This window comes from Sinocyclocheilus anshuiensis, unplaced genomic scaffold, assembly GCF_001515605.1.
Source record: "Sinocyclocheilus anshuiensis isolate Anshui unplaced genomic scaffold, SAMN03320099.WGS_v1.1 scaffold680, whole genome shotgun sequence".
In the NCBI taxonomy this organism is placed as follows: Eukaryota; Metazoa; Chordata; class Actinopteri; order Cypriniformes; family Cyprinidae; genus Sinocyclocheilus; species Sinocyclocheilus anshuiensis.
Genome location: NW_015555783.1, coordinates 1,474,669 through 1,487,361, shown reverse-complemented (window position 1 = coordinate 1,487,361; position 12,693 = coordinate 1,474,669). Strand labels below are relative to the sequence as shown.

The 12,693-nt window shown below is 34.1% G+C and overlaps 1 protein-coding gene across 2 annotated transcripts in view; it reads left to right on the top strand.

The window, feature by feature from the left end:
* Positions 1-12,693, top strand: part of slc4a10b (solute carrier family 4 member 10b) — an 80,586-nt gene that overhangs the window by 24,826 nt on the left and 43,067 nt on the right. For both annotated transcript variants that reach the window (XM_016468859.1, XM_016468860.1), the window contains 3 exons: positions 6,653-6,734; positions 9,288-9,431; positions 11,020-11,158. In XM_016468859.1, the coding sequence (XP_016324345.1) occupies positions 6,653-6,734; positions 9,288-9,431; positions 11,020-11,158 (365 nt within the window). The remainder of the gene's footprint in view (positions 1-6,652; positions 6,735-9,287; positions 9,432-11,019; positions 11,159-12,693) is intronic.

Sequence of the window (12,693 nt, the reverse complement as noted above, 5' to 3'; positions counted from 1 at the left end):
TTTTACTGTATTTTTGATCAAATAAATGCAGCCTTGCAGAAGCAGAAGAGACTTCTTTCAGAACCTCTCTAAAAAAAACTTACCAACCCCAAAACTTTGGACGGTAGTGCATTTCCATAATTTATTAAGAATAAAACTAAATATAAAAGTTGTTGTAAGAATATAGAGCTATTGTATAAAATTAATGTGGATAGCAGTCTTGGAAAAATTGGATAAGAAACATTTGACATCATATATCATGATATAGAGATTTCTCACATTTTTGTTCATTATGGGCTTTTTCCTCACGGTAAAACATCTGAGAAGACTTTAGCAAGGATCTCTATTTCCTCTCTATTTAATCTCTTTTTTTTTTTCGTGTAGTTGAGATATTAAAGCTTAGTCTGGAGTTTTTGGGGAATTTTAAAAATACTTTCTTGTGTTTCAGTTTTGTATTTCATCTTCAAAAAATGTAAATATTGTGACTCTTTGAAACTTTTAAAACATTGATGTGTTTGTTTGAGCATCTGGTGTGAGTTTGGCGTGGGACTGTTTGTTCGTTTGACCAATGGCAGATGGACAGTGTCATTATTTTTGCTCTTCATTTTGGTGATGCTGCACTTCAGCTTTAAAGAGATCTCATTTGTATTTTACTGTACTGAGTCTGCTCTGTGCTCTGTTCCCTCACATGAACCTGTGAGTGTGTGTAGTGTGTCGTCTCTTTACAGCATTAGGATGTGTGATGTGTGCAGATCCACACAGAAGGAGAGAGTGTGGCAGTTTTGTCATAAAAAGAGAGGATTCAGGATAAAGAGATTAGACCTCATGCAGATTACATGCTATTCATATTTTAGGCAGGGCAAAAGGCACTCATCTGAACGAACGCCTTGTGTGACAGAGAGAGAGAATATCTGAACTTTATGCCATTTTAAAGAAATCAAGACTTTATTTGAATTTACTAGATTAGATAATTTATAGTGGTTAATAAAGCATTAAGCTATAGGATGCGGTAGTTATTTAGCAACTTGCTCATAAACTTATATTTTTAAAGTGCAAAACGGTTTCAAAATTCACATCTGAGGAATGTCTTTAGATCTAAATTTAAAATGTATATTTTAATTGCAAATAAATATATATATATACAGTGGGTACGGATGCAAAATATGACAGGATTCATTTTTTATTCATGTTGTAGAACAAAATTTGAACATCTCTTTAAACAGTGTTAACCATAGACCAGCGTTTAGGCACAAACAAAAGAGCATTTATCAGTATGATTGTGCTGTAAGTGAATCTGATTCGCATCAAAGTTACAGTTCTGTGCTCATTTACACACATTTACATAAGTTCACAGGAATAACACACAATTACACTCTCACACATATGTGCGTATGCGTGCACACACACACACACACACACACACACACACACTCCGTCGACTAGAAGGTGCCCTTGGGTTTTTTTTCCTTCAGTACATCAGTGTGTGGGTGTGAAGCTTGAGCTCTCGTCTGTGTGAATTACTGTAGCTAACGTCAACTGGCTGCACACACACACACACACACACACACACACACACTCACTCACTCACACTCTGTATTACCTGGAAGCCCTGAGGAGCGTGACTTTTGGCTGCTAGTTTTGACATTTAGGATGGATTTTAGTGAGCTGCTGTCAGAGCAGGTGAAAAGATGAATGGAATTGAAATGATTTGCATCTCATTTATGTTTATGCATTTGGCAGATGCTTTCATCTAAAGTGAATCACATGCATTATCTGGTGCCAATCTTTTATATTGAAGTCAGAATTAAAAGCAAAATCATAATCTTAATCCATGTATCTGGTCCTATTGTGTTTTAATAACATCTTTGATTTAAACATCAACTAAAATACTGCTAGAATTCAGTTCGTGTTTGAATCAGTTCAGAATGCCTGATTCAGTGAATCAGTTTGATTAAACTGATTCAGTCTCTGATTCATTTCTATTATCACTCACAAATGTGCCACTGAAGAGGCATTTTTCATGTTAAAATGTTTTAGAAAAAATAAATATTGCTGATTATTGCTATTGATGCATATAAATGAAAATTATGTCATTTTGGGCCTTGATTTTTAATTCTGTATTAAACATTTCAAATGAAGTTTATTCAAGTCATTCCAAGAAAATTCATACACTATACCATTCAAAAGTTTTGAGGTAAGTAAGATTTTTTTTAAAATGTTTTTGAATGTCTCTTTTGCTCACTGAGGCTGCATTTATTTGATCAAAAATACAGTAAAAATTGTGAAATAATATGGCAATTTAAAATAACTGGGGGACTAAGGGAAGACATCTTTCATTGTAAGTTAATGCTGTTAAATAGAGAGGGAAAAAAATACATTTAAAAAAAAGAACTTCTAGCGTAGGCTATTCTTAAACTTGGACCTCATTACTGAAGTAAAATATTATTATTTTCACCAGACCATATCAATAACAAATTCTCAATTGATAATTAATCATTCTTTTTGCACAAATCATTGTTTTATTTGTGAAGTAGCTGTTTGAGGAAGGCTTTAAGACCAAGCGGAATCCTCTGCCGGCTCCCGCTTCACAGCGAGCGGGTCTCGCGCTGACGGCAGTTCCCTTCACCGTCCGCGTTTTGATCAACTTATTGATCATGAGCCCAACATTCAATCTACCTGAGGGAAGACGTCTACATTGTAATGCATGTTAAATAGAGAGAGAGAAAAAATACATTAAAAAAAATAACTTCTAGCATATTCTTAAACTTGGTCCTCATTATTGAAGTACAAATCCAAGCACCAGAAGCAGCCCACACTCTCTAAGTTTTCTTTAACTGAAAAATATGTATTTTCATTCATTCAAAGGGTATATGGTTGCGCTAATATTTTAGTTCAAAACTTTAAGTGCCATCGTTTAAAAAAATGCTTGATTGACTGACGTTTCATATAGAACTTCAGTTGTTGCGCTTTCAAATTTCAAAAATACAGTAAAAATTGTGAAATAATATGGCAATTTAAAATAACTGGGGGACTAAGGGAAGACATCTTTCATTGTAAGTTAATGCTGTTAAATAGAGAGAGAGAGAAAAAAACTTCTAGCGTATTCTTAAACTTGGACCTCATTATTTAAGCCTACACTTTCTAAGTTTTCTTTAATTGAAAAATATGCATTTTCATTCATTCAAAAGCTATATGGTTGCAATATTAATTTAGTTCAAAACTTTAAGTGGCATTGTTTAATGCTTTATTGACTGACATTTCATAGACTTTCAGTTGTTATGCTTTCAAATGTCATGCCATTTGTAATTTCACAGTATTTTCACCTCCTAAATTACTACACTTGTGAAGTCACAATTCTATAATGGTACAGTTTACTCAAGCCGATGACATTTTTTGTATGACATTAAAATTATTTTTTGAATAACTGTACATAAATAGGTTAAGCAAAACAATTGTGATTATTTCTGAAAACAGACAGCCTATGGTACAGCACAAATATTTGGAACATCCCTTATTCTGTCCCTTATTTTCTTAAAGAATAAACACTTCTACAAGAATACAAGAATAAACACTATTTTCTTAAAGAATAAGATAAAGAATCACAATTATTTCTGAAGTTAATTGGCAACCCTAACGATGACATAATTATCTTTCGACTCCCCTGACAGTTTATTTTTTGATCTTATTAAAAAAAAAAGTAATTGTTGGAGATATGCGAGCAAAAAAAAATATTTGATAAAAAATCATAGAAAGCGCAAAGGCGGCACTGAAAAGGCCAGTACAAAAAAAAAAAAAAAGTGGGCAGGTCTAAGGCATGAAACTCCAGCCCTGCTGTAAAATGTAATTTATTCCTGTGATGCCATGCAGAATTTTCAGCATCATTACTCAGTCTTCAGTGTCACATGATCCTTCAGAAATCATTCTAATATGCTGATTTGCTGCTCAAGAAACATTTCTTCTTATCATCAATGTTGAAAATGTTTGTGCTGCTGAATATTTTTGTGGAAACCCTGATATACGTTTTTTTTTTTCAGGATATTTATAAATGTAAAGTTAAAAAAACAGCATTTATTTGAAATATAAATATTTTGTAACATTATAAATGTCTTTACTGTCACTTTTGATCAATTTCATGCATCCTTGCAGAAGAAAAGTTTTAACTTCTTTCAAAAACAAAATCATCTTACTGCCCCCAAACTTTTGAGTGGTAGTGTAAATGTTGACATAAATATGGAATATTACTATTCTAGCATAGTTTGCGTGTATGTGTGCAACAGTATTGCATGTTGTTGTTGTTGTTGTTTTTTTTGGTAAGACTGTATTTCTGCTCTTATGTAATTGCTCTGATGGTTGATCTTGGCTTGGCACCATCTGTTTTAATGCTGCGTGTTTCTCAGTAATGAGGCGCTAAAACACCAGCTTGTTGCGATTAGCAGCTGGTCAGTAATGCTGTCTGTTGAGGACAAATGCACAAATCCAGCCTGCTTTCATTATGCACTGACATGAAGGGAATCTCGACTAGAAACTGCTTTAACCCTGTTTATTAGACTAGCAGCTATTCTTTTGCACTAATTAAAGATTCCCTCAAGAGCTCACTATGACACTAATTTGTTTTGTGCTGAAGCTGAGCGATGAGTAATTGTATTCTAGTTGTATTTCTGCATGAAATATATGAGACCAGTGAATGATTTGAAGTTTGATATATATAAAACCTGCATTAAATAATCACATTGAAACTCTTATACTGTACATAGATGTCTTCTATGAAATTACAACCAACATTGATTGATTAACTTGAGGAAAAGCAGTTTGATCTTAATGCAACTGGCAGATGTTTTTATCCAAAGCAACTTGCATATTGTCATTTCAAAATTTTGGGGTTAGTTTTTTTTTTTTTTTTTAAGAAATTAGTATTTTTATTGAGCAAGGATTCATTAAATTGATCAGAAGTGACCGTAAAGATATTCATGATGTTAGAAAATTTCTCAATTAATCAGCATATTGGAATGATTTCTGAAGGATCATATGACACTGAAGACTGGAGAAACTGCAAAATTATTTGCATCATTGAAATCAATTATATTTTACAATATATTCAAATAGAAAACAGATATTTCAAATGGTAATAATATTTCAAATTTTTACTGTTTTTACAATATTTTTGATCAAATAAATGCAGTCTTTGTGAGCAGAAGAGACTTCATTCAAACGGTAGTGTGCATTTGATCAGTTCCCGCATTTTGTGGTATTTAATATGACTTTATAAACAGTGGAAAATTAATTATTGATCATATTCAGTTGTCATAAAATGATGGACAAAAACAATAATGTGCCATTTTGGCCTGTTTGATATTAATAATATCCTTTAAATATTAAATCACTAAAATTTCCCATTAATTTTTTTTCATTTTATGTTTTTTTTTTTTATTAGAAAAGATATACATATTAATATGCATTTTTATTGTGTATATTCTACATACTAATGTTTATGCATATTAATGACTTCAAAACTGCCATTTGTCCAGTTGTAAGGTGCTCATATTGTCACCGATGCCTGTCTAGCACTGTCTTTGTTTGTTTGTTTGTTTCGCTGTCATGTTTGGTGAAGCTTTCAATATGAAACTCACAAAAAAAAATGGTCTTTGTTGAAGAACATGAGTCGGTTTGATTTCATGGAGAGGCTGCTGCTGTTGGCTACATTAGTAACCATGGTAACTGGATTGTAATTGGATTGCACTTTCATTCCCATAGAAAACAGAGCGAAACATCGAGGGACTGGATGAAAATGCAGCAGTGTCCTCAAGCAATGCATATGCATGGGAATCGTATTTCTTTGTTTACAGCAATACATTTGTTTATCATTAGGTACTCACTTTCATTTCAAACTTGTATGGAGCTCGCAACATAGCAACTACCCATAATCACCCATAAATTATTAGATTGTCTAATCAAATTTTTAAAAATAATATAAAAACAATAATTTGAATATTTTTAGTAGTAAATAGAATGTACATTTTAAATGTGATTTTTGTCTCTTTATTAATATTAATATTAGTAATGTAGTATTAATAATAATGACATACTGTCAGATATTTGTGATATCACAAATCCCGGAAAAAATGCGTTGTAGTCCAAACCAGTCGTTCGTTGTCGTTTTTGAAAAGTAATTTCTGTTAAATAAAATATCTCCTTTTGAAGTGGACTTTGAGCTTTGTAACTTTGCAGATCTTTTTTATGCTCAAACAGCAACATTACAGACTAACTAAAGTTGAAAAAGTGAAAAAGCGTAATAGGACCCCTTTAATATCATTGAGATATTATAGTTTTTATTAATATTTTGAATTTGTTTTTATTTTTATATTTCCATTTTCATTTTAATTTTAGTTAAAGTTTTAGTAATTTTGTTGTGTATTTTTGTAATTTTATTTAATACATTTTTTTTATATGTCTATAGTTTTAAGACTTTAAGACAGTATGCGTGTGGTCAGTGTGTCTCTGTATGACTGTCCGGGACAAATGCATCTGTCAGTGAGACGCATCCATTGCACATGTTGCTCTGAGACAGACCTTCACACTGACATCTCTCTCTCTCTCTCTCTGTCTCTCTCTCTCTCTCTCTCTCTCTCTCTCTCTCTCTCTCTCTCTCTCTCTCTCTCTCTCTCTCTACACACAGAGGAATGATGAGGAGGCCGTGGTGGACAGAGGAGGCACTCGCTCCATGCTTAAAGCTGGACTGGAGAAGGAGGAGCTAGAGGGTAAATACATACTAAGAATTTAAACAAAAAATATTTTTGGAGACATTTTTATGTCTCATGTAAGTCATATGTGTGATTTTGTTTTTTGCAGTTAATTTTATTTGTCATGCATGTATTTATTTATTTGCCCCAAATTCTAAGGCATTAGCGTTCAAAAGTTTTTTAAAGGAATTCATATTTTTATTCAGCAAGGATGCATTAAATTGATCAAAATTGACAGTGAAGACATTTATAATGTTACAAAAGATTCCTATTTCAAATAAATGCTGTTCTTTTGAACTTTCTATTCATCAAAGAATCCTGAAATACCATATTGTGGTCTGGTGTTTTTGATCACAGACGCACCTCTGAATCTTATGAGCATCTGCACGTCATCTCAAGTTTCACATGTCAGCGTTTGTAAACATACCATGTCGATCGTATAAAGTCTAAAGCTTTGTAAATGTATCTGTAAGCTCATGTCATTGAGCGTTTCCCATTGCAGGACGATGCTTTCAGTCCTTCTCATAATGTTATGTAATTCAGAGACACCAGGAGAGCTTTATGATGTGATTTAAGCCTCATTTCATCCAGCTTTCAGCAGCTGTTTAGAGACATTTTAACTGGCAGGAAGAGAAAGATATGTTTCTATATGTTGCCATTACTGTATATTAAATGTGTGTAGCTATGTTATGTTTTCAGACAGATGATATATAATAATATATGATGGACATATGTTATGTTTTCCCAGAGTGATGACTGTTATTTTAGCATTGTTCAAAAAGATGAATAACTGTATGGGTTAAATATGTTTAGCAAATGTAATTATTGAACCAAAAAATAGTACACCAAAGTGTTTCTAGTGAATTATCCACTTCAAAACCTAGTGAGCAGCCTACCTAGACAGCAGGTTTCATATGTTTAAGGCAGCATCCGTTCTAAAAAGTAGGCACTGTATAATTATTTTATAATTGTGCTTTATAATTCATAATTATGAAGGAAACTTATTCCAAATGAGTCACAGCATAATTATGCAGCCTTCTAAGACGCCTTCTTTTGGCTGAATACTAAAGCAACACTGCATTTGTCATTTATGGAAAAGACAATCCCATCATACATTGCAATTCAGAGTCAGTAAAAAGATAACCCATCCAGGAATGAACACAGTTAAGTATAAATGTTAATTATGTTGAAATGTTGATTTTTTAATGTAGCCTGTAATGTAAACTGAAATAATTTTTTTTATTAAAGGGGTCATATGATGCGATTTCATTTTTTCCTTTCTCTTTGAAGTGTTACAAGCTCTTGGTGCATAAAGAAGATCTGTAAAGTTGCAAAGACTAAAGTCTCAAATCCAAAGAGATATTCTTTATAAAAGTTAAGAGTCAACCACACCTACCTAAAACGGCTCGTTCTAACACGCCCCCAAATGTCTACGTCAGGATGTGGGAAGATTTGCATAACACCGCCCAAATAAAGTTGCAAAGACTCACTCAAGCCGCCGGCCTCCGCTCACTCTAGCCTCCGCTCACTCTAGCCGCCGCTCACTCTAGCCGACTGGCCTCCGCTCACTCTAGCCGACTGGCCTCCGCTCACTCTAGCCGACTGGCCTCCGCTCACTCTAGCCGACTGGCCTCCGCTCACTCTAGCCGACTAGCCGCCGCTCACTCTAGCCGACTGGCCTCCGCTCACTCTAGCCGACTGGCCTCTGCTCACTCTAGCCGCCGCTCACTCTAGCCGCCGGCCTCCGCTAACTCAAGCCGCCGGCCTCCGCTAACTCAAGCCGCCTGCCTCCGCTCACTCAAGCCGCCGGCTCTTTTGGAAGGACACGACTAGAAATCAGTGGTTAAGTTGTATTTACAACACCGTTCCAGAACAGTTCAACCCAAATATTCAGATGTGTGCAGCGCATTTTATGGAGGACTGTTTCCTGATCCTGGTAGGGTAGACTGCAATGCCGGCTGTTCTGACAATTAGAAATGTTTTCTTTGCAACTTAAAATAAACTAAATGAAACTAAAACTGAAATAAAAGTAAAAACAATAAAATAAAATAGGCAAAATAGGAGTAATAAAAAGTAATAAAAACACATAATGTATTACTAATTCCTAAACTAGAATTAAAATTAAATCTGATATAAAAATGAAAGCTAAAACTATAAATACTATAAAAATTGAATATTATAATAATACTAAAATAACACTGCTCTTATATTCTGGTCTGGTGTTTTTGATCACAGCAATTCATTCACTGCTGGAAAATATTGCTCCAAACTTGTCTGAAAAAATATTTTGCCCAGTTTTTGTTATCCACATCTTTAAAATATTGTCTTTTTAAAAATATTTAGTTTTTATAGATGAGCATTTAGCATGTTCCAATTGCACTGGAAGAATTGGAAATGTGAAAAATCATGTTTTTACAGTGCGTATGAGGTTTAATTTCAGAGAAAGTTATGTTGAGATCTGTGCTGTTTTCTGTTGCTGAAAAAAATTCTAATTAGCAAGTGACCTCAGAACATGAACTAAATCATTAATCACTAAATCTCTGCGTGCTTGTGTTTGTGTTTGATGGATAGGTCACAGGACTCTGTATATCGGGGTTCATGTTCCTCTGGGCAGAAGAACCCACCGCCGTCATCGGCATCATGGACACCGACACAGAAAGAGGAGCAGGGAGAGAGACTCGGGCGTCGAAGACGGACACGAATCTCCTTCATACAGTAACCATCCATCCTTCCTTCAGTGACTTTCTTACTCCGTGTTTTTCTCCTGTTTTCAGTACAAATATCTACACATTCTTAACCCTATAAAGCCCATTTCTGATCAACAAGATCAAAACTGCTAAAAAACCCGTCACACACAATCTACTGTACTCCATGCCTTCTGTCATCTGATTGATACTTTATACATTTTTAGCAAGTAAAAGGCTTTTTAGTGTAATTGTACAAATGTCCTGCTTCAGCTCGTGCTTCATGCATCTTTTTGCTGCAAAATCTGATAAAACATTTTTATAAAGTAAACATTTGGTGTTATTAGTAATATTTCAAGATGAACAGTTTCAGCTTGGATTCACTTGATTAGCAAGATATCATTTATTATAAATATCATGTTCAAATGTGAGTATAAAATATGATCATCAGGCTTGAGGATTTATTTGTTCATCTCTCAGTCATCATTGTATTGCACTGCATTATATGTTTTGATCATCAATCTAGGCATTTAAATATCATCTTAACATATTATTGTGATATATATAGTGACAGTTTGGGCCTCTGAATGAAACTGAGATCTCACTGTATCATAATATATGAGCCATAAAAGCCTGATGCATCAAATTTGTCTAAAGGTTCAATAAACTGTTCTATTAAAATGTCTTTACAGGGTTAAGTCAAGATACATTTAGTTGAGACACAAAATTATTTAAAATGTTAATTTTGTTTACTAAAAAAATATCAAAATTAAGCAAATTTATGCTTAAAACAAAACAAAAAAAATAATAAAATCTGCCAGTGAGGTAAGCAAATTACATTTTGAATAAATGTGTTAAAATTTTAATAAAATTAAAATTTAATTCATTTATTTATTTAAATAATAATGTCCTTTTTCATCAAGCAAAGGTATCTTGAATTAAGAATATTTAGATGTTTTGCAAAAACAACAAAAATACTGAGTAAGAACCTCTTTTTTTGTTTGTTTGCTGTCTTCCTCTGTTCTTTCTGATATCCTTTCATCATTTCGGTTTCTCTTTGACAGTCTGTCCTGTTGTATTATGTTTCTTTGAAGCTCTCTCTCTGTCTCTGTTTGGCTGTGATCTCGACAGGCTCAGAGTTTGAGTGTGTGTTGCTCCTTTAGCAGCTCATCATGATGACTCAGAGAGCAGCTGCTTCTTTTCTGTGCTTTATTATTATCCACAAAACGTGTGTTGAACACAGAACAGTTTCGGGTCTCTGAAGCTTTTAGCTGCCTATTTTAGCCATGTGACCTTTTGAACTGAGCTTGGTGGTTTATTGAAGTCACTGAAATGCTGTGTCACAGATACTCCCTCTCAGAGGGTTCAGTTTCTGCTGGGCACTGTCTTTATACTAATTTAACTTTTAAAAATGAAATTGTATTCTAGCAATACAGTAAAAATTGCAGTGTACAAATGAGAATCACTATTGAGAATAATTAATTCTAGAAAATGTAAAAATAAAACATGCATTACGGTAATGAGAGTTTTTGGAAAATGTGATTGAAAATCATTTAAAAATGCAAAAAAAAAAAAGGAAAAAATAGTGGTCATAAAAATATTGAAATGCTGTGTCACAGATACTCCCTCTCAGAGGGTTCAGTTTCTGCTGGGCACTGAGGATGGTGATGAAGAGCACATACCACACGACCTCTTCACCGAGCTGGATGAGATCTGCCTGCGTGACGGAGAGGATGCTGAGTGGAGAGAAACCGCCAGGTACTGCCCCATGTGACTCGGTCATGTGAATTCACCTGTCTGGATTCAGTCATTCAGTATGCACTTATGGGTTAATGACATATAATGTCTGAGAAGATGAACATTTTTAAAAAAATAACATAAAATACAGATTTTTAAAGAAAATATTAAATATATATGACATAATCTTTAATCCTGATTTTATCAAATGTCTCCAAAAAACTGGCACACTCATCTAGTAAAAAGTGAACATTTTTTCCATAAGCCTTGAATAGAATATATGAGTATATTTATTGATTAATTTATTTAAATATTTATATTTGATTTGATTTGATTTGACAGTTAAAAATCTTATGTCATAAAATGGTCAAATTAAAAATTCTAATGAAATAAAAAACTACAAATGTAGGCAAAAACAAACAAACTAATAAAAATGACAAAAGCACTTAACATATTACTAAAACTTAAGCTAAAATTTAAGAACGAATTAAAAAACGAAAACCAAAAATATAAAAATGTGTGTGTGTGTGTGTGTGTGTGTGTGTGTGTGTGTATATATATATATATATATATATATATATATATGGCATATACATAATATTAAAATAACGATCTGAGATTTCGTCTGGTGTTTTTCATCAGTGTCTCCAAAAAAGTGGAATAATCATATAGTTAAAAGTGATTTTCTGTAAACCTTGAATAGAATATGAGTGTACATATCCTAATAATTATTATTTTTTGTTTGTTTATTTATTTATTTTTTTTAATGTTTTTTTTTATTCTTGGGGTTATTTGATTTGACAATCAAAAAGATATGATGTCATAAAAATGTCAAATTAAAACTAAAAGTGAAATAAAAAATAAAAATGAATGGTATAATAGAAATAAAAAAAATAAAACTAATAAATGACAAAAGCACATAACTGTCACATGCTCTGTGTGTTGTGCTCCCCACATGCTCCTATGCCCTTATTTGGTCGTTCCTGTCCTCGTTGTGTGAATTTTTTCCAGCTGTGTTTATTAATTAGTTCATTTGCTCCCAGGTGTGTCCCATTGGTGTCTGTGTATTTATGGTGTTTCCCGTCGGCTGTTGTATGTCTTCCTTGAGTTAAATGGCGTCCCAGAAGTTCCTGTGTCTGTAAACCTTGTTTGTTGGATTAAAGTCTCAATCAATGTATTCTCCTGCGTCTCCTCGTTCTTCCCCCGCTGTGTGCATCGTGACAGAACAGCCGACCAGCAAAAAGTGAGCGGTGCCTCTTCTCCCCGTGTTTCTTTTCCGTTTTTCTTAAGTCTTTTGTTTTCCTGGTTTTTCCCCCTTGAAGTCTCCGCTCACTCCAGCCCACCGGCCGCGGCGTTCTCAAGCCCGCCGACCACACCTTTCACCCCGAACTTAGAGGGGAATCTAAGGAGAAGAAGGCAGTTGGTGCTAGTCCCTAGGCTAGCTCCAGTGTCGGCTCCAGCCCCAGAGCTCGCTCCAGTGTCGGCTCCAGCCCCAGTGCTCGCTCCAGTGTCGGCTCCAGCCCCAGAGCTCGCTCCAGTCCCAGCTCCTCGAAAGC